The 22,981-nt window shown below is 40.0% G+C and overlaps 1 protein-coding gene across 1 annotated transcript in view; it reads right to left on the reverse strand.

Moving 5' to 3' along the window:
* The window catches only part of CCDC109B (coiled-coil domain containing 109B), a 23,487-nt gene extending 1,746 nt beyond the window's left edge, over positions 1-21,741 (reverse strand). The window contains 8 exon segments of the mRNA XM_010017236.1: positions 909-1,112; positions 1,935-2,095; positions 2,372-2,476; positions 5,157-5,218; positions 5,220-5,310; positions 5,577-5,655; positions 21,395-21,481; positions 21,604-21,741. Coding sequence (XP_010015538.1) covers positions 909-1,112; positions 1,935-2,095; positions 2,372-2,476; positions 5,157-5,218; positions 5,220-5,310; positions 5,577-5,655; positions 21,395-21,481; positions 21,604-21,741 — 927 coding nt within the window.
* Positions 21,742-22,981: the final 1,240 nt, after the last annotated feature.

A 22,981-nucleotide genomic window follows, 5' to 3' on the forward strand; every position in this document is an offset into this window, starting at 1 on the left:
AAATCAGTGAGGAGGAGTAAAACTCGCATTCAGAGCTAGTTCTTCATAAAAACAGACGTCTCCCCTTTTTGCTAAAGGAACCTGATGTCTCATGAGGTCTATAGATCCACCGGTATTACGAAAGGAAGTGTTGGTTCCTCTCCCATACACCTCCATAACAAAAAGAGTTTCATATCACACAAGTTCAAAATCAAGATGTCCACTTTGGGAGTAAAGTACAGGCTAAAGCAGGAAAAAGAAACATTTCTCAAAGTCTTACAGTCTGTATAGTACAGCTCAGTTAAGATCTGGTCTTTTTATTGCTCAGCAAACTTTTTTTTCTTCTAAACAATGCCTGTTCCCTGCTCCACTTCAGCTGTCTTAGATTCACCTCCATTCAAAGTCAAGGAAAAGCAGTCAGATTATGAAGAGCAAAGCAGTAACATTTTTTTCAGGCACTGAATTGGGTATATTTCAATAATGCAACTGCCCAAGTTCCAAAGGATTTAGCACCCTGCATCATTTAAACATAAACTCCAGCAAATAAAAGCTGCTGTTCAGGGATTTGCTTCTGTAAGGCAGCATTCACAAACTGGCACAGCAGTACTAGTTGCTCTCCCTTCACAGCAACGAGCAAGGTGCTGTTTACTACTCAAAGTGATCTACAAAAAATTAAAATGAAAGGAAACACTTATTTAATAAGACCTATTAAATAAGTAGCTGGTATGCTGTTCATGTGTAACAGTTACCTGGCTTGATTTCATACAATGGAATGTTCATATCCAGCCCCATTAGGGATCAAACAGGTCCCTGACTGATGGCAAGGTTATTTACTGAACTATATTTTCATGAGAGCCCAAACATTGTGATTTTCAGAGTCAGTTTTCCTCCTTTACAATACACCAGACATTTACAAAATGAGGACTTACCTGTTTAGTAAGAATAAAGTAGGCATAGAAAGCCATGGCACTCCCATAAGTGATGAAGTATGTGACTGGCTCCATGATGTCCCATGAATAGACCCACCATGTAAGCCATGCCAATGCTCCCCCCTGAGTTGACATCAAAGCTAGGCCAATCCATAGAAGCCTGGTGGTCTTTGCATTTGCATTGATTGCAATATTGGCTTTCATCTAACGAAAAGAAATAGGCAAACCTGTTCAAGCAAATGGTAGTGTTCCTGTGATGAACAGCACCTCAACTATGTTTTCTCCTGCTGGGCTAAAACCATTTTCAGTATCTTATTCCTGACTCCTCCTACTGACTTACCCTGCTGAGAAAGAAAAGGACTGAAATCCTCTGCTGTGCACCAAGAAATCCTGCTTTTAATCTCCCCTTCCCACTACTATGTAGACATACAGGGATTTATGTCTACTGGATTTCCATTTACCATTCAAGGCAGCTGTGGTTAACACTGAGGCTGGTCCTTACAAAGCAGGTCTGAAGCCAAGAAAACATTTGTCCACTTTGTCAGGCTCTTTCTGGCTTCCTCCCCTCATGCTGGGTTAGCTTAGCCTGCCCTAGATCAACATTCATACCTTCCCTTCTTGAGTTCTGGCACCCATTAATCCAGACACTTTGCCTTGATGTCTTGGTGATAAAGAAATGCCTAACCTAAGCCACAGGTTGTTTTGGGTTTTTTTTTTGTAATGGTCATTCAGAACCCATGCAGCAACAGGTGACTAAGTGGACTTTCAATCCCAATACTAGCTATGCTGATGCTTGCTCATGACAGCTTTCTCTAGGGTGGCTTCTACCCAGGAAATGTGCATAGCAGGAGTGAAAAGAACTGAACTGAAAATAATTTGAATGCTATTTGAATTGATCCTTGTTTACATAATGAATAAAACAGACACACCCTAAACATTCATGCTGATTTTCTTCTATCACAGGACTTACTCTTGATGAAAGGAACTGCTTTTGAGATTCTAAAAAAAGTAACCCCACTTTCCAACCTGTTCAAGAGGCAACAGCTCTTCTTTCAGATGGTCCAGTTTCCGTAGCAATTCTCTCTCTTTCCTGACGTGGTGATCTTCTAAATGTAGAGCCACATACAGTCTGTGAACCAAGGATTTGATATCTTCCATTTCAGTAGCATGCTCACTACTCAGCTTATCTGAAAAGAAAATGTTTGTCAGATAAAACACTTCAAGAACCCACCCTTCTTCATCCTCTCCCCATAAAGAGCAGGACCATCCAATGTTAAAAACAGAAAACACTCCCGCCCTCCTTCATCCCCTTTCCCCTTCCCCCCCCAGAAAAAAGAAAAAACCCAAACAAACCCAAAACAAAAAGAAAATCGTTTATCCAGACAGGTTTTGGTTCTCTGAGACTTCCCATTTCTTTCACTCCATGAAGTGAGATAATCAGAGTTATTAAGCATTGCTCTTACCTTTCACAGGAGGTGACACACAATATGCTGTGTTGTTGATAACAAGTGTGAAGTCATTCCTCAATAAGATCTCCATCGAGGTTGCACCACAGACCTTGCAACCATCTGCAGAACAAAGATTTCAGTTCTAAATAATTTCTCATAAGGAAACTTAAACATTAACTGATATCCCTTTGGAAAAGTGCCAGAGTTATTTATTAATTATGTTTGGAAAGGAACTGTACTTTCAGTAAATCTGGTAACTGACATCAAGAAGTAAGGAGGAACACATCAACAGAGAGTGTGTGTGTGAATCCCTTCTCTAGCAGTGTCATTCAGACTCATCACTACTATGAGCAGACTTGCATTTGCGACTTGTAGTTGGACCACAACTTCAGTATATGAAAAAACTCTCATCCAAAAGCGTAGAGACACTGCAGCCCTTCCCAGGGCATTCTCAACATGGAAGATCTTGTAAGATTAATACTCTGGCAACATTTCTATTTTCTTGGTAACAGGAAAAATAGCTGCACCTAAATGAGAAATGGATCCTTTCCTAGTTTACATTCAATACACATGGGCAGATGTAATCTAAAACCTCTGCTGAAATGTAGAAGATTTGGTTTGTCCCATCTCTGCTTTTTGTTGCCCCTGTTTAAAGGGACCTGGAGTTTGTAAATAACCTCTTTTCCTCAGTATATTACTACTCTTCCTGCCTGCAGGCTTTCATATGTCCTCCCCGTTTCACCGTCCACTGTACCTCACTGCAACTAGGAGGCAAAGGAACATACCACATCCTGCAGGGAGCCAAAGACACCAAAAAGGAGTTCCTGGAGTCACTAGCAGCAACATGTAAGAGTGGATCCCTGGAGCTCTCACTGGTCCAAGTCCAGATCCCAGAGCCACCCAGTAAAATCAGCCCCTCCAGGGGGTTCAGATGGCCCAAGAACCCCTGGAGCCACACACCACTGGTGCTGCTGGACACATCGCGGGGGGGATTCAAAAGTCACATCCACAGTACCCATTTGACCTGCTCTTTCATTTCCTATACATAAAAAGGGCACCTTCTCCTGCCCCTGCCAAGGGGTGGGCAGTGGCAGAAAACAGCAGCTTTACTCCTGAGATGAATAATGATCAGGCTACAAAATTTTTGTATGTAAACATTTGTCACAGTGCTACTGCCCCAGCTCCTCCATCTGTCCCCATGTGCCCACTACAGAAAAGTACCTTAGAGAGCCCCACTCCTGCAATTACTTACTCACTGGAACTCTGTCCTCAGGCCCCATCTACTGAGGCTGACACTACTGAGCTGTGCAAGCTAAAGTACCAGGCTAGCTCACCCACCTCTGTGTGGGTAGCAAAGCAAACCTGGAAGGCTATCACTAGCACTATCAATCCAAAATCCGAAGTTTTAATGTGCCCATCCACTCTTTTTTTCTTTTTTCCTCAGTGTAATAGAACATCATTTGCATGTAAATGATTAAGGTGACATTTATAAAGTGACATTTAAGAAAAAAAAAAAGCTGTTCAAAAGAAGTACCAGACAAACTCTTTGCTCTGGATGTGATAAAATTAACCTGACCAACCTTTTATTAACTGAAAAGCAAAAAAGTTTGGGGGGTAGTGAGGTGTTTTGTTTTAGCAAATTCCCCACAGGCTTTCAGCAAAAGACTGTTTTCCTTCCTGTACCTAACCAAAAGTGTTCAAATGTGGAAAAAGGGCCATTTTTTGTCTACAGAAGTTTTGCAGAACCAAAATCAACTCCACAGAAAATGAGTCATCATACACAGCACTAATACTTTCAATTATGGTTGGCTTTCATTTAACAGCTAAATGACACAGGAGTGTCTAAATCAAGGCTTCATAATTTTTCTTTAATAATAAATGTTTAAATTCAACTCTCAGTACTTGACCAATAGTTTCTCTTTACAGTATCAGTTTCCTAATGAATTAAACATCTAAGCGCTCTAACATCATGATTGCCTGACTTGAAAAATACAGAGCAGAGAACTGTTGAACAGTCATTGTTTTAATGAGTGGGCAGTGTTTCTATTGCAAAGTCGGCGTGGGGGGGCTTAAACAGGTGAGACAGGTGAAAACTGCCCAAATTCCTTTCCACTTTGGAACCTGCTACCTATCGATGCCAGAAACACCAGATTTGTAGGTTTCTTACAGCAATGATCTTATGCTTCACATTTGACTGATGTTTGCACTGAAGCAAAACAAGTAGTTAACTTTTGCTGAGATGCCACAGAAGAATGCGATTCAGCAGAGAATCACAAATACTTCTGCCATGGTTGTGTCTGCATGACAGGATAGTAGTGCTCAGAGGTTAACTGTTTGCCAGCACATATTTTTGGCTAGTCCTGCCTCACCCCAGTAAGAAATCCCTTTTAGTCAAAACTTCCATGTTCAGGGGAAGGCCAGCTGCTGACAATGACTATTAGTTACAGTGGCTTCTGAAGAGCCTCTTCCAAAATTATCGTTTTTAACAGAATTCTCTAACTTGGATGCCTAACAGACACAGCATTAATAAAGAAAACCCCAAACAAACAGAACATCAAAAACCCAACACACGAAAAACCCCCCAAACCCTAACACAAAACCCCCCACAAACAATGCCACAGTTCCTGTGTACACGAAGTTCATTTACACACTGGATCCACAGTGAACTACCCCTACGGCAAACAACGTTAAACCTGATGGAGGTCTGAACTCATGCTTCTGGAGAGAAAGGAATTCCATTTGAAAATTCCACTTGAAAAGAAATGTACTCATTTTGAGGAATGACAGAATTGTAAAATACCTGTTGCAAAGATTTCCGCCCTTTCAACTCCTTTATCTTCTCTCTGCACATCCTGCAGGAATGATTGGCTTAATAGTGAACTGGCAGCGTTCACTTCTTGTGGGCAGCATAAGAGTCATTACAGGAAGACCATGCCTGTAACTAATAGCTACTTCTGGGGGGAGGGAGGAAAGAAAAGTGAAAAAGTCGTATTGTAAGTTGTGGTTTAATTTAAAAGCTGTTTTTAAAACACAAGATGAATAAAGAAAAAAAACACAAAACATTCTGTATTTCTTTAATGATACAGTATCTCTATTTTTAAGGGATATGTATCTCTCTTTATATATAACATGCAACTAACGTCATCTCCCCCTACTCCCACAAAAAAGAAAAGCTTCCGTACATGGATGGGAGGGGGGAGAACCTGCTGGGAAAACTTACCGTCAGATGGCACCAGTGTTCTGTAAGGTGCTCTCTCCCAGTCCCTCCACGCTGCTCCGGTGTGCTTCCACAGCCGCACCTGCAGCACAAGCACAGGGAGCCTGCTTTAGAAAGGTGAGGATGCACGACTTATCTGGTCAAAGGCAGTAACTAGCCTGTCAAGGTGATCTGTTTCTGTGTGATCTGACAGCAGAGGTGTCCGTCTGAAGAAAATCCCCTCGCTTAGCAACTTCTATGCAGAAAGACAGAACTGTCCTTATAGACAGCACGAAACATTACCAAAGGTATTACGGTGTTGTCATAAACTTTTTGTCCAGCATGATTTAAATAACTCGAGGAAAAGAGGAAGGGGAAGGAAAGAAAGGTAAAAAAAATGGCAATGGTTCTGAAGTGCTTTATGCAACTCTGACAATAAGCCCTCTTCTCTCCCGCAAAAAAGAGCTGCTTGAAAAGTCTCTACATCGTGGTGCCTGAAGGCAGAAGTGTTCTGCAGCAGTTCAGAGTCCACAGTGTAACTTAAAACAGTGGGCATGGTTTCACTGAAGTCTTCTACTGCTGAATCATAAACATTTGGCACTCTCAATGTTCTCAAATAACATATAAGTGGCTGAGGTTACTTTGCTTCATAATTATATACCGTATACCAAAAGTTAACTGTTGACATAGTGTTAAGAGACAAAACCAACAACACGGCTTGCCAAAGAATGGAAGATTTTTTTACTTTTTAAACAGGAATATCTGTTTCAGCTGAGATGCTTCTGCAACTAACAGCACCACTAGCCTCTGGCACCGCACCGAAGGAAGCACACCCAGAGGCAGTAAGTATTCCCTATGCCGTGGGACAGGGATGACAGCAGGTTTTTGAACCTGCCTGGTTGCGCTCCCAAGCCTGTTCCTTCCCAGCACATCAGTAAGAACCATCAAGATCCTGTAACAGCCATGTCAAAACAGAGAAGACAAACTGTTCTGATTAGACCCATGTACTTCAAGCAGTTCACCCACACTGGAAGATGCAATGACTTCAGAACAAAAGGCCTCTGCCTCTACAGCTAGTCCCCATGCACAAGGAAAAGAACAATCTTATTGCAGTGACTCCCACAAAGCAGGCATTACTGCTATAAACGAAGCGTACCAGGCAGAAGTAGGAAGGGAAATCACATCCCTGACTAAGCTGGTTACAAAAATTGTCTGTAGGCTGGACCAAGACACTCGGTATGTAACTTTGCAATCAAGATCTAGATATCTATCATCCAACATGCCTCAGGCACTGAACTGCACCCAGCCTCTATTTGAAGGTTACTTATTTTCTTTTATTGTGAACTTGAGTACCTATTTTACTTACAGAGGAAGCAACACATTCAACAATTAATACCTAATAAAATACTCAAATATATTAAATATATTCAGTTAAAAATATATTAAATTACATTTACTGAAATAAGATCTTTAAGGTACTTCATTCTATTATTCTTTAGACTTTGACATTATGATTCATGGTCCATTGAAAGAATCTCTGTATATTAAAGGTTTTCTCAAATTTTTTAGATTGTCTGTTAATGCAGCCTACCCATTAAAATCACCTGCAAAGAATATGTCTAGTTTAAGAAAAGCAAAAGCCACTGAGCCATGCAGTTGAACTGAGTTCCAAATAATGAACTCTTCCTATTAGGTTGATTAATTGAGAAGCTTGAAGGACTGAGTTAATTTTCTTCCTCTATTTCCAGATTTAAATCTCCAGTTTCAGTGAAGTTATTAAACCATTATCTTGTACCTTACACCAAAGCACTGTGCCCCTTTCAGAGTGCTAGGCATGACCCCTACCATACCACTGGAAATGAAGTTGGCAAATTAACTACAGGACCAAACCAATGAGACTGCCCTCACAGTAACATCAGTGAGAGCTGGAATCTTGGCTAATTCATCTAACCACACAAAGGCCAAAAAAAGCTATTCTACATCCTTCTGCAACTTAAACACACACGTGGCAGGACATCCTAAAACACTCTAATACAATCACAGCTATGTTTGGGAATCAGGCCAAAGGCCTGTGAACAGCATTTAGCTGTGAAACACCTTTCTCCCTCAGCTATATTTGCTTTCTGAAGCAAAAAACTTGTGAGCAGCAGTTGGCCACAGTGCACTACATCTCTTGACTCAGTTCAAGGCATGGATGCTGGGAGTGAAAACTCATGAAAATTTAAGGCACAGAATGCTAACTGTGATAAAAATAATCCAATATATTCCATTAAATATTACCAGTTGGTATAAAACATAAAATACATATCCAGTTTAAAGAAGTACTTCCTCTGTTAAGGGTACCTCTGATCTCTCACAGCAGAGAAGCTGCCACTGTTAAAGTTGGAGTGGAAATTTAAACGATCTGGTTTGCAGCACAGCTTTAGGGAGTAATGTAGCAGCATAACTGAGTTAGAAAATTAAACAGCCAGATATGAGGAGTGGGAGAGACAGGAATAGCAATATTGCATTTTTCACTTTTGAGAGCAGCAAATGACTGAACCTACCTACATTGCAGTTTCTGGAGTTAGCTGCTTCAAATAAGCTTTCTCTTATCATGTTCAGTGATTGCTCCTGCAAACTTTAGCTCAAATTTATGCGTGACCAGTTATGTATAAGAAATTGCTATCATCATCAGTATAGGAGGTGACATGAAAGCCTCTGTTCTTCCTCAGCTCTGCATATGCAAATAGAAACCTCATCAGGAACCATAACTTCTGTTCTGTGGAAAACTGTAATGTGGGTGGGAAGGGAGAGAGCAAGAAATAAAAATATTTCTTCTTACTGAAAAGTGACCTTAATAAGGAATTCTACAAAAAGATGTCATCAGGAGACTGTCTGAGAGCATGGAACTATTATCTTTGACAGTTGGTTTATTACATTTTGACTTGCCATACCAAAATGTCATAAAACGTCTGAATCAAAATGCAGCTAGTCCACAATCACATACTTGATACTGGTTTGTCTTCGCTTATATACATCTCAGAAGATCTGGTAGTTTTGGTTTGTTGTTTTAACAGCAAAACTAATGTAATGCTCCTTCACATTCCAGTCTCCCTTAATTTGCATTTATTAGTAGAAAGCTATTCATCCCAACCAAAAAAAAGAGTCAGTTGAACTCAGTCTGCCCTCTTCTTGAAGTGCCATGCAATACTTAAAAGACTTTATTCCTCTAGCATGAGATGCTGTCAAGAATGCCTCCAGTCAAACTCATAAGCAGCCTTCACCAAAAATTATTACTGCCAACTGATACTATGAATGCTATGGCATCCCATATTCTAATTTCCTTCTCTCTACGGCAATGATAAGAACCTGAAATAGAAAAACACAGTAATAAAACACACTATTCCACTCAGCGTAAGCTTTTTACCCTTAGTTACACTGCAGCAAAGCACACTCTAATTAAAACATATCTTGCAGTGTGCTTTTCAACAGCAATGTAGCATTACAGTCTTTCCTTTGGCAGAAGAGGAGAGCTCAGCTATCTCCTGGAGACCCTGTTCAACACCTGGTACAGCTCCTTGCTCACAGCTACTAGAGAAGGACTGGAGGAAGGGAACAGAAGGAAGAAAAATCATGGGGGAAAACAGCAATTGCAGTGCCTAAAATTGAATTTTGGGGCCTCTCTTTCTTAGTGTTACTAGATGAGCCAATGACCCAGTATGCAGCATTCTCCCCACACGCTGATCTTTCCCAGCCTGTGAAGGAAAGGGCAAGACAAGTCACCCTTCTAGATGCTGCTTGCTTGTCTGGAGCAGGAGGAAAAAGGGGGCAGGTATCGTGTTAGCCACTGTTCAGGGAGGGCATGTGCTACAAATAGCTAATCATATTTTCAATATTGATTTATACATTTTTTTTATCTCTACAAAACACACCTAGAAGTTCTCTGCATATGAATGATTTCAGCTCCTGTCTGTTTCTACAAGGGAAACAAACCAAGCAATTAATTATGGAGTAACAATCTGCAACTTCAGAATAAACTCTACAGACATTTCAGAAAGGTTTAAAGCCAAGGGAAAGGAGATAAAAAAGCAGGTGCTGTCACAGTCTACTGAGTTTGCAGATCTTGTACAACCAAGATCACCAAAAATGAATCAGTATTCAGACTAAGTTTACAGTAACTACACATAAGGTATTTCCCTTTTTAAAATGAGTCACCAAGGCCATTTGGGATATATCTGCTGTTAAATTTCTGTGCTGTTTTTATAAGCAATCCCACATGAGTAAGAAAATAAGACATAAGGAGCCTTAACAAGCGGCTACAATCATCTTAGAAGTGCTCATTTGAGCTACAGAGACACCTTCTCATTAATTTTTCAGTAATACATCTTTGCTTACACCTAAAGGATTTTCATTGTTTCTCTACTGGTCCTAGAACAGATTTAGATGACCATGCAACAACAGCCTCAATACAAACAGCAGGTTCAAGGTACATAGCTCAGATTCAGCAGTATCTTCTGGAAGCCCAACTTAAATTAAACCAACCAACCCCCTGTAACAGACACATCACTCATTCTGAAATAATACCCCTATACCTGGTAACTTTCAGCAAGGGAAGATACTCGTGAAACTCAGGAGCATCCAGGATATGTACTTTTTCTTTTTTATCTTCCTCTTCTGTCTAGGACAGAGAAAAGATGACAGATTTTCTTATTTTCCTGAGACATGGCGTTCCTGTCTCAATATGGACCCTGTGTGGTGAGTACCTTCTCCCAGCTGCTCCATAGGGCACTACAAGAACTGCACTGCAACATTTACATTCCAGTCCTGCAACTTGCATAAGAAACACAGTATTTTTAACCCCTTCCTCAGTACAAATCAAAGTTTTAAAAAGTAACCAAGATGTCTCTTCCAGCAAAGCACTAGTTTCAACATAAGCATGCATACCTTGAAGAAGCAAGGGCCATACATCATTCATGTGGCTTTCCTTCAAAACTCACTCGCCTCACAGCACTGTAAAAACCAAAGAGCCCAAGCAATCAAATTTTGGTTTCATGTGCCTGTTGTTCTTGGTGTCTTTATCATCCCTGATGATCATTTCCTGCCTCTGCTCAGGTTCCAAAAACCTAGCTGGTTCTCGATTTAAGCAGCCGAACTACCAGTGACCAAAGTGACAGCTCTGCTAAGTGCATCAAGGTGACTGATCACCAAGAACCTCTTTTATGGTGGCCCAGCTGGTCAAATCCACCACTGCAGCAGGGCTTTGCCAGGAAGATGTTCCACCCAGCCTCCACTGAGCAACTGTGCATCCTCCCCTTGACTTCTGTCACTACTCCTTTGTGCTCCCACACACTCCCTGCCTAACTCTTTCTCTCCACATCCTTCCCACTCTACCCAGCATAGGCAAGTAGGGGAGAAAAGACTTCACACAGCCTTGGCAAGTCGAAGATGATCACAAGAGGCAAAGTCTTTCTTCTTACACTGTATGTCACCAAGGTCATCTGACTCTCCACCAGGCAGCTGAAGTACACGTGCAGAGCTCCAGCTATCTAAGGAGGCACCTGGATTTGCATCCATATAGGTTTTACAAACCTTAAATATAGATGGTGAAAAAACACTGACATTTAAAACAGGCTGAAATTAAGCCTTACCCTCCTCTGTCCAAAAGCATGATTTTAGTAGTGGTGATCCCTTACTGCAAAGAAGCAACATCAGCAAGTGTTGAGGAGACAAAAAGGATGAACATCATCTGACATCTGCCTGGCAGCGTCTTCTTGGGACTACTCTGAAGGTATAGATAATCATTGCTTTTGCAAGCAAGCAGATTTCTGAGCAGGTGTAAGGACAGGCCTAAAACCAAGACAATTACACAGGCCAAGTGCATTGTTAGGAGGAACACTAAGATTTGTGTCTTATTTTATCAAACCTTGTTCTCCTTCCCTTCCTACAAAGAGAAGCAGGTCCAAAATCTCCTCTGAGTCTAAAGCTTTACAGTATTGGATATCTCACATCTTCATCTGGTTTCAATAAAGTCTAGTTGTTTGAAAGTTGCTGATCTTGCCAACCTACTTCATTTTCAGAACGGAAGATGGGATGCAACACCTAGAAGGAAGTGTGCAAATCAAGGATGGGTAAGACTTTGAGAAGGAAGAATTATAGCGTGAAAATGTATTTGTGCTTTATCAAAAGCAAAAGCAAGCCTACATTTGAGAGCTGTGCCATCTGTTCCCCAAAAACAGTCTTGGTCAAAAGATTAATCTGTCAGCACAGACAGGGTTTTTAATTTATACCATAGAACAGATCTTTGCTCTCGTGCTGTGCCTTCTGGGACAGACAACCTGATCTGGGAAATGTTGCAAAATTTTACTTTAAAGGTAGTAAGAGTGAATTTGCTTTCAAAAATACTCTTACAGTTTATCTCATTAGATAAGAAAATGGGCTTCCTGCATCTTTTCCTACAAAGGTCTTAGAAAAAGCGTATTTTAATGCACACAGCTGCTTTTGTATCTCTCTCAAAAAAAAAGGTCAGTCACCTCTAGTAATAATACTCATTCTTCAAATTGCCAGCAAAGAAAAAGCTTGTTTAAATTTCAGCTGAAATGAGATAACAGAAGAAAGAGAAGGATGCAAAGTCAGATGAATGCATTTATAGGTTTATTGAAGTTGCAGCCAACTCTCGCTTTCCTCTTGCAGAGCTTTTCACATAGGAAGCACTGGGCAGGTTGTAGCACACAGGAAAAAGATGATATAACTCAGAAAACAGAACTGATTGTCAACATTTTCACATACAATGGACACTTCTATTTACAATATAAATAACCCTACCCACCAACACAATAAACCGAGGGTTTTTATACACCTACAGGATGCACCTTTTTTTCCCAGGATTTTCCTTACTCAACTGTGAGGATTTGAAATGCCTTAAGGCATTTACAGCTTGACTAATAAAGAAGAGAGAGCTTGGGAAATTTGACTGACTTGGGGCTAAGAATTAGTATTGACAGATGTGTGCAAAAGTTCAGTCAGAATTATCAGCAGTGGAGAAATTCCCAGTGATGGCTCTTATGCAGCTTTTCAGCAAGGTTTTTAGCAGACATGATCTGTCAAACAGACCTTGGAAAGGGAACAGCTGTGCAGCTGTATATGTGCCAGGCAGGGAAAGCTGTCTCTTCTCCACAGCATCCCCTCAGTTCCCCAATTAGCCACCTCTGGGAAATTATTTCCATCTTTGTCCTACTGTGTGTGTTTCCCACCTCTTCCCATCTCAGACCTCCCTGGGGTCTGATCGCATGCCATCAGGAACCCTAATAACCTGCAAAATCAATGATCTCCCCTATTCCTTTTCTTCGCCTCCCTAAAAACTTAACTGTACTATCCTTACATAGTAGTAATGAAATTTTGCTCTCTTGAAGAGTGTTTCCCCACAGCTAGCCATTTCTGCTACCCAAACACCATCATCCCAAAAGCAGAGTATTTCTTGGCAATGCAGACTGTCAGCTGCAGATCCAGAGCCACCTGGGCCAGGCTCCAGACAGCTTTGTGGACCCAACTTTGAGACCAGTAGAGCTGAATCCTTCCCCTTTTATTTGCTCTCAAACACTTCCCTGATCACGTTGGGGCAGACAGTGCCATCCCAGAAAGAAAACACAAACCAAGAAAAACTGCACTTGACTTGAGCTGGACACAGCAGAATCATTCCATCTGCCCACCTACACTGAGCAAAGAAGCTTTGAATTAGATAATTATAATTTGGAGGGACAGGAAAATGTCAGGGATCAAATCTAAGGCAATAGAGGATAGCAACATAGTCTGATAGTACTTAGTCTGATTTCTGTGTCTGGCTTAGTCCCAGTATAATTCAGAGCAAATCTAGGTACAAGTATCTGAAAGCTGCACTATTAGAGAGGTTTCTCCTTTTTCTCCTGCCACAACATTTCCAGGAATGATTTGTCTATATATTTATATTAACATAGCAGATCATCAAAAGATGTTTTTATAAACATCTCTGTAGCTCCTTTCCTCCTTTTTTGTCTTTTTAATTCTCTTCCCCTCCTTACCCCCCCAAATAATAAAAGACCTGCAGTTAGAGCACGTGAAATACTTAGGAACCGGTGTTTGGCACAGGCAGGTATAAACAAGTACTTTTCCAAAGAGAAAACACAAATTTATTTTGATTGCTTGAAAACAAACAAATAAACAAAAGAAATAAAAAGTAAGTACAGAAGAATTGGCAGAGTAGATCAAAAGCCTTTCTCTGTTAGCAGTTGGTATTAGTATGTAGATGGGATGACTTAAACCCCTTATAACAGACAGTTGTAAAGTAATTCCCAAATGGAACTTAGCTGTTAGTTTATATTGCAGCTTTATATGCTGTTACACCCCTGTAGATGCTCAGATTACTTGCAGGGAGTGCAAAATGTATTTTTTAGCCTTGTTAGAAAGTAACCAAAGAAAACAAAGGCATAAACAGAGAAGTAAACAGAGAAAGCTGATCCTTTCCCTTTCCATAGCTTCTGAAGAATAGCATAAAAAAAATGGCAGATACTATAAGAACATCCATAGCCAGTAACCAACAGTGAACTTAAGATCAACAGTTAACAGAAACTTCAACAGAGCTTCCAGCTTTCATGCATACTTATAGATTCATAGAACGGTTAGGACTGGAAAGGACCTTAAGATCATGTAGTTCCAACCCCCCTGCCATGGGCAGGGACACCTCACACTAGACCAGGTTGCCCAAGGCTCTGTCCAACCTGGCCTTGAACACTGCCAGGGTTGGAGCATTCACAACTTCCTTGGGAAACACATTCCAGTGCCTCACCACCCTCGCAGTAAAGAACTTCTTCCTTAAATCTAACCTGAACTTCCCCTGTTTAAGTTTGAACCCATTACCCCTTGTCATATCACTACAGTCCCTGATGGAGTCCCTCCCCAGCATCCTTGTAGGCCCCCTTCAGATATTGGAAGGCTGCTATGAGGTCACCACTTCAAAGAACAGTTGCAACAAGCTGGGTTTAGCAACATTGTTGTAGCAACACCTTACTTGAGAAGACAACTACCTTCAAAGTCCTTTATCAGAGGTCTACATAAATGTCATCAAAACCATAGAACTCATCTAAGTAGGCAGGATTACAACCATCTATTTGTTTTCTTGGGAAAGAAAAGTAGCTTCAAGCGTTCCTGCTAAAAGGGCAACCACAGGAAAGATAGCTAGAAAATCCAGCAACTGTTCTGGCATGTATAACAGCCATACTGTTGAGTGTGCAGAGGCCTCGTTATCCCAACAGTTCAGCAAAGGTCCTGATGAGCATGTATGTCCTGGCACTTCACAACTTCTCGACTTTTGTCTAAGGACCTATCACTCTCAAATACTTGTGGGACACATCTCAAACATTGCTATCACCGAAGGAGACACACAAAAGTGTTGTCAGATATCAAGAGAAAAACCCCAAACATTTTTGCTTTCTTTTCTATTTTTCTTTTAGAAATCTTTCCTCATTGCTGTTCAAGAAGCTATTTTACACTAAAAACACCAAACGGCTGTGGCTTTGCTGCTGCTGCCCACTTTCATGTTTCAGCTGTTAACATCAGTGTTTTAAAAACATACCTTAGCTGAAACAGTGACTTAGTGAACTCATTTGCAGCATTCCTTATTGAATCCAGCATTGTCTGATTTTCACCTTCTTCCTGCAGAAGTATAAAGCATACAGACAGCAAAGATATTCAGGAATCAACAACCAAACTGGCTGTGATATACTGAGCCCTTCAGGCTTTACTCTGTACCCCAAGCCTGTACATTTACACCTTTCTATATAGCAGACAAAACAAGCAGAAAACGGAAACATTTCCTGTAGAGGTGTCCAGTGGCTTTTTTCTAAAACTTATTATCATGAGAAAAATGATTAAAACCAGTAGAAGATGATGAAAGGCTCTGTATGCCCCAGATGGTGCAGCACCTGTATTCTGACGCACCCTGCTGTGCTTCCTGTGGGAGGTTAGCAAATCTGCATGTTAGCTGCTCACTTTTCACCCCAAAGCCTTTGAACTACAGCCAATTAAGAGTTGTTCTATTTCCTCTTCCTCTATTAATTCACTTAGCACATGTATTTGAAAGGCTTGAGCCACAGACCTGGGCAAGAACCTGCATTCTGTAAATGCAGGGTTTACCAAATGTTTTTAGGAACCCCTTTTTAACATTAAAGCAAACAAGAATTTAATGCCACACAGAACAAGCAACCAATAGTCAAAAGCTGATGCTCTTTTTCTCCTCAGGCCCACAGTAACATCAATATACATTGGATGTAGTCATCCAGTCTTCCTGCAGAAGCAGATTGCTACAATGCAATGATTATGAAGCAGAACTTCTTACCCAGCTCTGTACTTTGGGTTACATTTCAATGAAGCTGCCATTGATGAATCAAATTCCTGCAGACAGCAAAATCTCTAGCCTGCAACACTAGCAAAGGTCTGGTTTATGCTGGCAAGTTTTCTTTAAACCCTCTCAAATAAATCCTCTCACCTTGTTAATTAATCAAGAGAAGTTTGCAGTTGAAGCCCAGTTTTGCACCCAGACTTGCCCCTAGTTGACTGAAAACATACTATTTGGGGAAGGCACTACTAAAAGAAAACTCTAAAATAAGGTAATTCAATCCTGCAGCATGTTCTGCATCAGGTTACCATGTTTATAACCTCTGTACACTAGAACACGCCACAACACTGACTTAGAAAATTAATGGTCTCTGGTCACTATTCACCTCAGCCCCAACACGCACCCAAATTCTACAGGAATTCTACCTAAATTAAAATTTCAAATAACTTATTCTAACTACTATGGGTTTGACATCCTTGTTGTTAATGCTTTACTACAAAGAGCAAGCAGTGGAACATAAAAATTTCCCACATCCAAAGGACCTGAAAACTGTTTAGCTTTTAATCTTGGAATTTTAGCACAGGATCACTAGAAAATTAAAGTTACTTTTTCCCTTTGTTATGTAAATGTGCATATGCAAAGAGATTTCCTACCTGCCACTATGTTTTGATATTAAGAATAGAAGAATATCAAGTATTTTTGTATTCTTTTGTAAAGCATTATGTATATACACTTTGCGCAGGAAAAAAACCCCACAAACAATGGGTCAGGAGGGATGCCAACAGTTATTCTAACGTGTTGCAAACTATTTTGGAAACAGCAAAGAAATTTATCCTTAAAATACTATCAGAGAAGGACAATTTACATTTTGATACACTAAATAAACCATTTACTGGAAAGCTATTAATTGTCGAGTAAAAGAAGTATATGAAGTTGAATTCAAAACTGCACTTAGCCCTTAAAAAGTATGGATCCTGCTTCCCCCTTTTATCAACTTTGATCTGAAGGAAGGTGTAGAGTACAGGTTGTGCCAGCAGCTGCAAAAACTCCTTGCTCTGAAGGAATCTAAAGTGTTCTCACTGCACTTCTATCTTCGTAAACTGATTAGCAAGGCAGCTCCATGTTATATATTTCATTAATTAGCACTTTTGAATTTGTAAGTGACCAAATATTTTCCAGGTCAAAATTCAAATTCAAAACCTTACTAACTGCCAACAGAAGAAGAGAGGAAACCCCTGATCATAAAACATCACACTTCAGGTTAGTAACATGCAGAATTATGGATGACTTGGATTTTTCTTTTGGTTTGGCGGTGTGGTTTCCTATAGGAACAAGACATGCAACTATGCTGCATGTCTGTCTACTAAAGTTAGTTTCCACTAACATTATTTAATTACATGGCCACCAGCCACTCGGTCAGAAACAATTAACAAGTGCTCAAAGATCCAACAGCCTACATTCCCTCTACTAGGATGCATAAAACATTAGTGCATTAGAGATGTTAATTTTAAATTAAATATGATTACAGAGAAGTTACTCAAAACTCACATCTAACATCTGTTCATTCCTGGCAGCAAGATTGCTGCTCCACACCACCAAAACAACAGAGAGGAGCAATGCTGTTAAACAGCAAGGGTCAGCTGTTCCACCTCAGCGTGTTTACCTAGTACCCTCCTAACCACAATTAATTTGTACACAGAATAGCTTTAACACTTATTCTGTGTATGCAGACAAAAGCATCCCCAACCAAACAACAAAATAATTTCTGCCTGTTTATCTCTACCAATGTGGAAAGACTGCTATCTTCCATAAAGGTCATCTGTAGCTTTAATCCAGAGTGAGCACTGGAGCATTGCAAATACTGCTGTTTAGAGTCTGTGGTCACTCATGAAGCCTGAATGCTGCAAGGTAAGAACACTGTAGGCACCATATTCAAAGACGTGTACGTTATTTAGTGCTTTTCTTGGGACAATCGAGTTATAATAAAGGTGTTGTCAGAGCCATGGTAAAGATGTGCAATCGACAGTAAAAAAACACTGTTCTGTAGAAAAATGTCTTTATATACTGCTTCATGCATATGCAGGTACTTCATCTTTGATGCACTTTTCAGTCATTTTTCCTGCAGTCCTATTGTAAACTCTTCCCAATCTAATCTGCCTTCAGCCAGGGACAGCACAGACTGTTCCAGGAATCTATTATAGGAGTGTATTTTTCTTATCTCACTAAAGGTACCAATTTTAACATCCATAAAAGTTAAAGAACCACACTGATGTATTCTCTTCCATCTTACAGTGCAGCAATTTACTTCCTCCTGGCAACACAAGTAGGTGAGCTGGAAGTCAGACTAGGTGGTAACTCCGGTTCTGACTCACTGTGCAGACTTTGCAAAGTCATTCACATTCGAGTTGTCAGATAAGGCACTAACCTCAAGGAGTTCCACACGTGAAGTATTTAAGCCTGGTATCAAGCACCTAAAAGGTTACCACAGACTTCAACTTCAGTCACACCTGACTTCCAACCAAGCACTCCAAATTTGTATACGTATCATAAAGCACTAGGTTTTTCAGTCTATGAACTTCAGGTTTGCAGTTGAAATATAATTGTAAGACTTTCAGCAGGTAATGGAGCCAACCATAACTCACCATAAGCTATAATGTGCATCCACTTCCACATGAGGATGAGATTTAAGGAGACGTGTCTCATAGGTTTTGATCTAGCACAGAGAAAGCTGTAACAATCAGAACTGGAGATTTCCACATGGACACGTACACGGATTTGTAATACATTTATCCCCTACAATGTTTGCATTTCATTAGAGCAGGTAGAGCTCATGGGATGAAGAGATTCAGTTGAAAACATTCATTTGTGCATCATGTTTTTATATTGATGAGACATAACATATCCTCTTAGAAGCTGTAGTGATGTCCTCTTCCAAAACCTTTTCTTTAAACTCAAAATGTGCGTACATGGAAAAAAATAGTAACCTCAGTGCTATTCTATATTTTAAGAACCTTCTCCAGAAAAGGTCCCCTATCTGATTTTGTACTACAGACCATTACAGTTGTCCAGATTTACATCTCCATTAATGGATACTCTTACTGACAATACCCTGTATATTCAGCTTTGCAGGAAAGTGTTTTGTGTGCATATGAGAAAGTGTATGAAGAACAAGCCAGACAATATTCCTGGATTTTTATGAGAAGTAAGTGGCCATATTCAGTTTTTTGGTAATAATATTATTAAAACTACAAATATCGATGTTCAAGATTTCCTTTTTCAAAAGGGTAAAGTAGATATTGTACTCAATACATGCCTAATGGCTAGCTAAGGGGGGCTGCAGAATGCAAAAAAATGACAGGCATTGCCATAAATGCCTATTTCAAATAAAATATTGGTGAATTTAGACAAGAAACCAGAGAGCAGAGGAGAAATGGCATACAGATCCACTGGTACTCCTCCATATGGCAAAAAGTGACAGAACACCACTAACAATATACAAATTAATTCTTGCCTTCCCCTCTTCCTTCACCACTCCCCTTTAAAATGTCATGAATAAAACTTACTTTTTTAGTTAAGGTTGAAAGCTTAACAGCCAACAGGTATCCAAATTAATTTGCTCAGGTAGTGCACAAATATTTAATCCTATACATACATAAATTAGAGTTCACATAAACAACCACACCAAAAGAATCAATCCATGTCTTTGCAGTAATTAAAATTGAATATAAGCAAATATCTGATTTGATCAGCTAAAAAATGCATGAGGATAGCAAAGAACTCTGGCTGTTGTTAGTTTTTGTCTTCCCACATTTTCATTAGAAAAAGAATTGTAGAAGAAGTGTCATAATGCATTAGTACTGTTATGTATCTTCAGTACACATGCAGCCAAGACTGTAACCTTATCAAAACTGCCTCAACCCTATTTCAGCTCAGGGATCTCACAAGCAACCAAACAAAGCACAGGCAGGGCCACTTATTTCCACAAACATGTACTAGCCTGGTACAAAAAGGGACAGAAAGGAGTACACTTCAGCAAGCACTCAGAATTATCCACCATGGACCTCTCCATTAATCAGCAAAGCAACTGGCAAACCATGTTGTTTAGGTAATCTGTACATTATACCAGTAATTGTATTCTGCTCAAGGTGCTTAGCATACTCAAACATCAGCAGGTAAGAGCTCTTACAAAGCCACCCCAAACATGTGGTATCACTGCATTCACAAATAATGCTGTGCCTTTGCTTTATTGACATCTTATTTATGAATTAAAGACAGTATGTTGGTAGCTCAGTTAGATCTTACTTGTTGCTATCTCTGGTTTGTCAAACTTGATGATTTAAGATGGATTACTTTCACAGTGCTAGGAAGACTCCTTGCTGAAAAGGAAAAAAACAGTTTTCAAGTGAAGTTTACAAGGATAATTGACTTCAAGGATATAAATTAAAGATGAAATGCAATAGAGACACAACAAAAAGGTTCATAAAGTGCAAGTATAATGACTGCTTAAGAATTCCCTGCAATCAGAAGAAACTGACTATTTTTTTGACTCCTTACAGTAACGCTACCCTGCCAACTCATCTCCTACTTCCATTATGTTATGCGTGATTACCTTTTTCCTTAAAAAATTGCATATTAGTTAGAGCCCAGCCTTTGTCAAATAGCGAGTAGCTGAATTCCTTTCTGTTTTGAAATCCCAAACTCCAACCACAGGCAATTTCCCAGGAAACCAGTAAGAAGTCTCTAGCATCATAATTAAAATATATATATATATTCAGTTTTTCATAATTAATGTCCTACAAGTAAGAGCAGAGCGTTCACATGTAGGTGAAACAGAGTCAGAAGTTTCTAACAAAACCATTTACTCTTTTTAAGGGACTTAAGGACTCAATTTTTTTTTTCCAGAGAAAGGGAAGCAATGTCAAAAGCCAAGTGTTACCTCTAGAAGATTAAAGCAACAAATCAAGGAATACTTATTATCCAGACTTTCATGTTAACTGCTAAAGGCAAATGACAAGTCACTCTGTAAAGATGCATGCTCCTGTTCTGCCTAGAGCCAAGATAAGCACCCCAAGCCCTGAGATATGGGAAAATTACACCAGAGGCACCATCCTGACCTTCAACTAGCTATTTTGTGTGCATATATACATCCTAAATTGGAAAGATATATATGTGTCTCCAATTATATATATATATATATGTATATACACAACCCTTGGCCTAAATTAGAAAAGCCTGAAAACTAGGTGGATTGTGGTCAGCGTTAAACGTGTCCCCAGTGACAATGATCTAGTGACCTTGAGTTGGTCACCAGCTGAATAGCTACCAGTTTCCCAAACAGGCCAAATATCCGACCAGCCTAACTGAAGGTTTGCAGACATGAATTTAGAAGGATGGGACATGCACAAATACAGAAACTTGAGCACTATCCCTGAGCAGCAGAGCCAACGACAATCGCCATGCCACAGGGAATGCTGACTATGTGTTGTTTTCTCACCTGACGCATCTGCCTCGTCAGGAGCTGGGCTCTCTCCCTAGTATCTCTGCCCCTTGCTTCTCTCATTTCTGTGATTTTCATTTGAAGCTACAGAAAAAAAGAACACAGAAAAAGCAGGCAAAGACAAATAAAGCTGTTGCAGTGGAACAAGAAAAGCAGTCAGCGGCTATTTCTGAGATCGACACTGCACATGGGCAAAGACACAATACCCTCATCTGTTCTGCACAGAAAGGTAATCTGTTTGCAGCTTTGGCATATTTCTCAAAGTTGCCCACTTTTTCAGTCTGTGCTTGCTTTCGTAATATATCCTCACTTAGATCCCGGTTGAGACCATTTCCACATGCCATTCCACATGGAGCCAAGGAGACACAGTACAACAGAACCATTTCCTTTCATTTCCTTCATCTAAAAATTAGACCTGTGTTTAAGAAACCAGACGGGAAATATCTGACCTCAACTGCTGTGTTTCTATTTGTGGGTGCTGCACCACCACTACTATTAATAAGACAGTCTCTTCTGAAAACTTTAAAACAGTAAGACTCAACCACTTGCCTGCAGACAATGTGGTCAGGCAGTTTAGCTGTATAAATTCACCCATCACTGTGTATTTTGTTTACAACATGCGTACTAAGTCATTCATCTATTTCCTCTTTCTCTCTTCCTTTGCAAGGAAAAACAGTCAAAACGCACTAAAAATAACAGCCAGATGACAAGTTCAGACATTTCAAAATCTTAAAAAAAATGAGAATCTTTATGTATGCATTTCTGCATATGAATGAAGAAATGATACAAAACACAAATGGTGCTGAAATTTCTGAAGTGAAACACTTCAGCCCAGAAGCTGCCTGTCACTTCTCTGATAGCTATCTCTTTACCATTACCAAGCAGGTTGTTTTGACAGCTTCACTTTTAAGCTGACTGTAAATCTGTGAATATTTCACAGAAGATTGAACTGGAACAACTATCAACAATATCCATGGGTTTGAAGCATGAATATTTAGCCAGGCTGCAGTAGCCAATACCATACCTGTTTAGGAGTCAAAATACTGAAAACTTGTATTTACTTTGCAGTGTGTAATTCATTGGGATTTTATAAAGCAGCTGTTAACCATCTGACTAAATTAACCATGTGCTTCATGAGTTCAACCCTTCAAGATACAGCTGCATTTAAACAACAACAGAACAGCTCAAATCTAGGAAAGAACAAGAGATTTCTGAAAATTAAACTGGCAAAACTAGCAAAAAACATTATAGGGCTGCAGGATTCCTAGGTTTCTGTGGGATTCTGTTGTTTCACACCAAACCATTAGCTTTAGTCTGCATTACTGTTTAGCCCCTATTGCAGAAAGTCATGCTCCTGTCTTGCTACAGCTGATGCCTGAGAAGAAGCTGTTCTGATAGGTCCTGCACTTTCAGCCTGTGATGGTCAGGAGATAACTGACACCTGCCAAGAAGGAAGAATGGGGTGCCCCAAGACAGCCCTTTGCAGCTCCTTGCTTCACATTCTCTAAAGGATGCCTCTGCTTCAAGAGCCCGACCCTACGTTGTAATCACACCTGGCATCCTAAATATGAAACAGAATCAATG

This window comes from Nestor notabilis, unplaced genomic scaffold (genome assembly GCF_000696875.1).
Source record: "Nestor notabilis isolate BGI_N333 unplaced genomic scaffold, ASM69687v1 scaffold9906, whole genome shotgun sequence".
Classification (NCBI taxonomy): Eukaryota; Metazoa; Chordata; class Aves; order Psittaciformes; family Psittacidae; genus Nestor; species Nestor notabilis.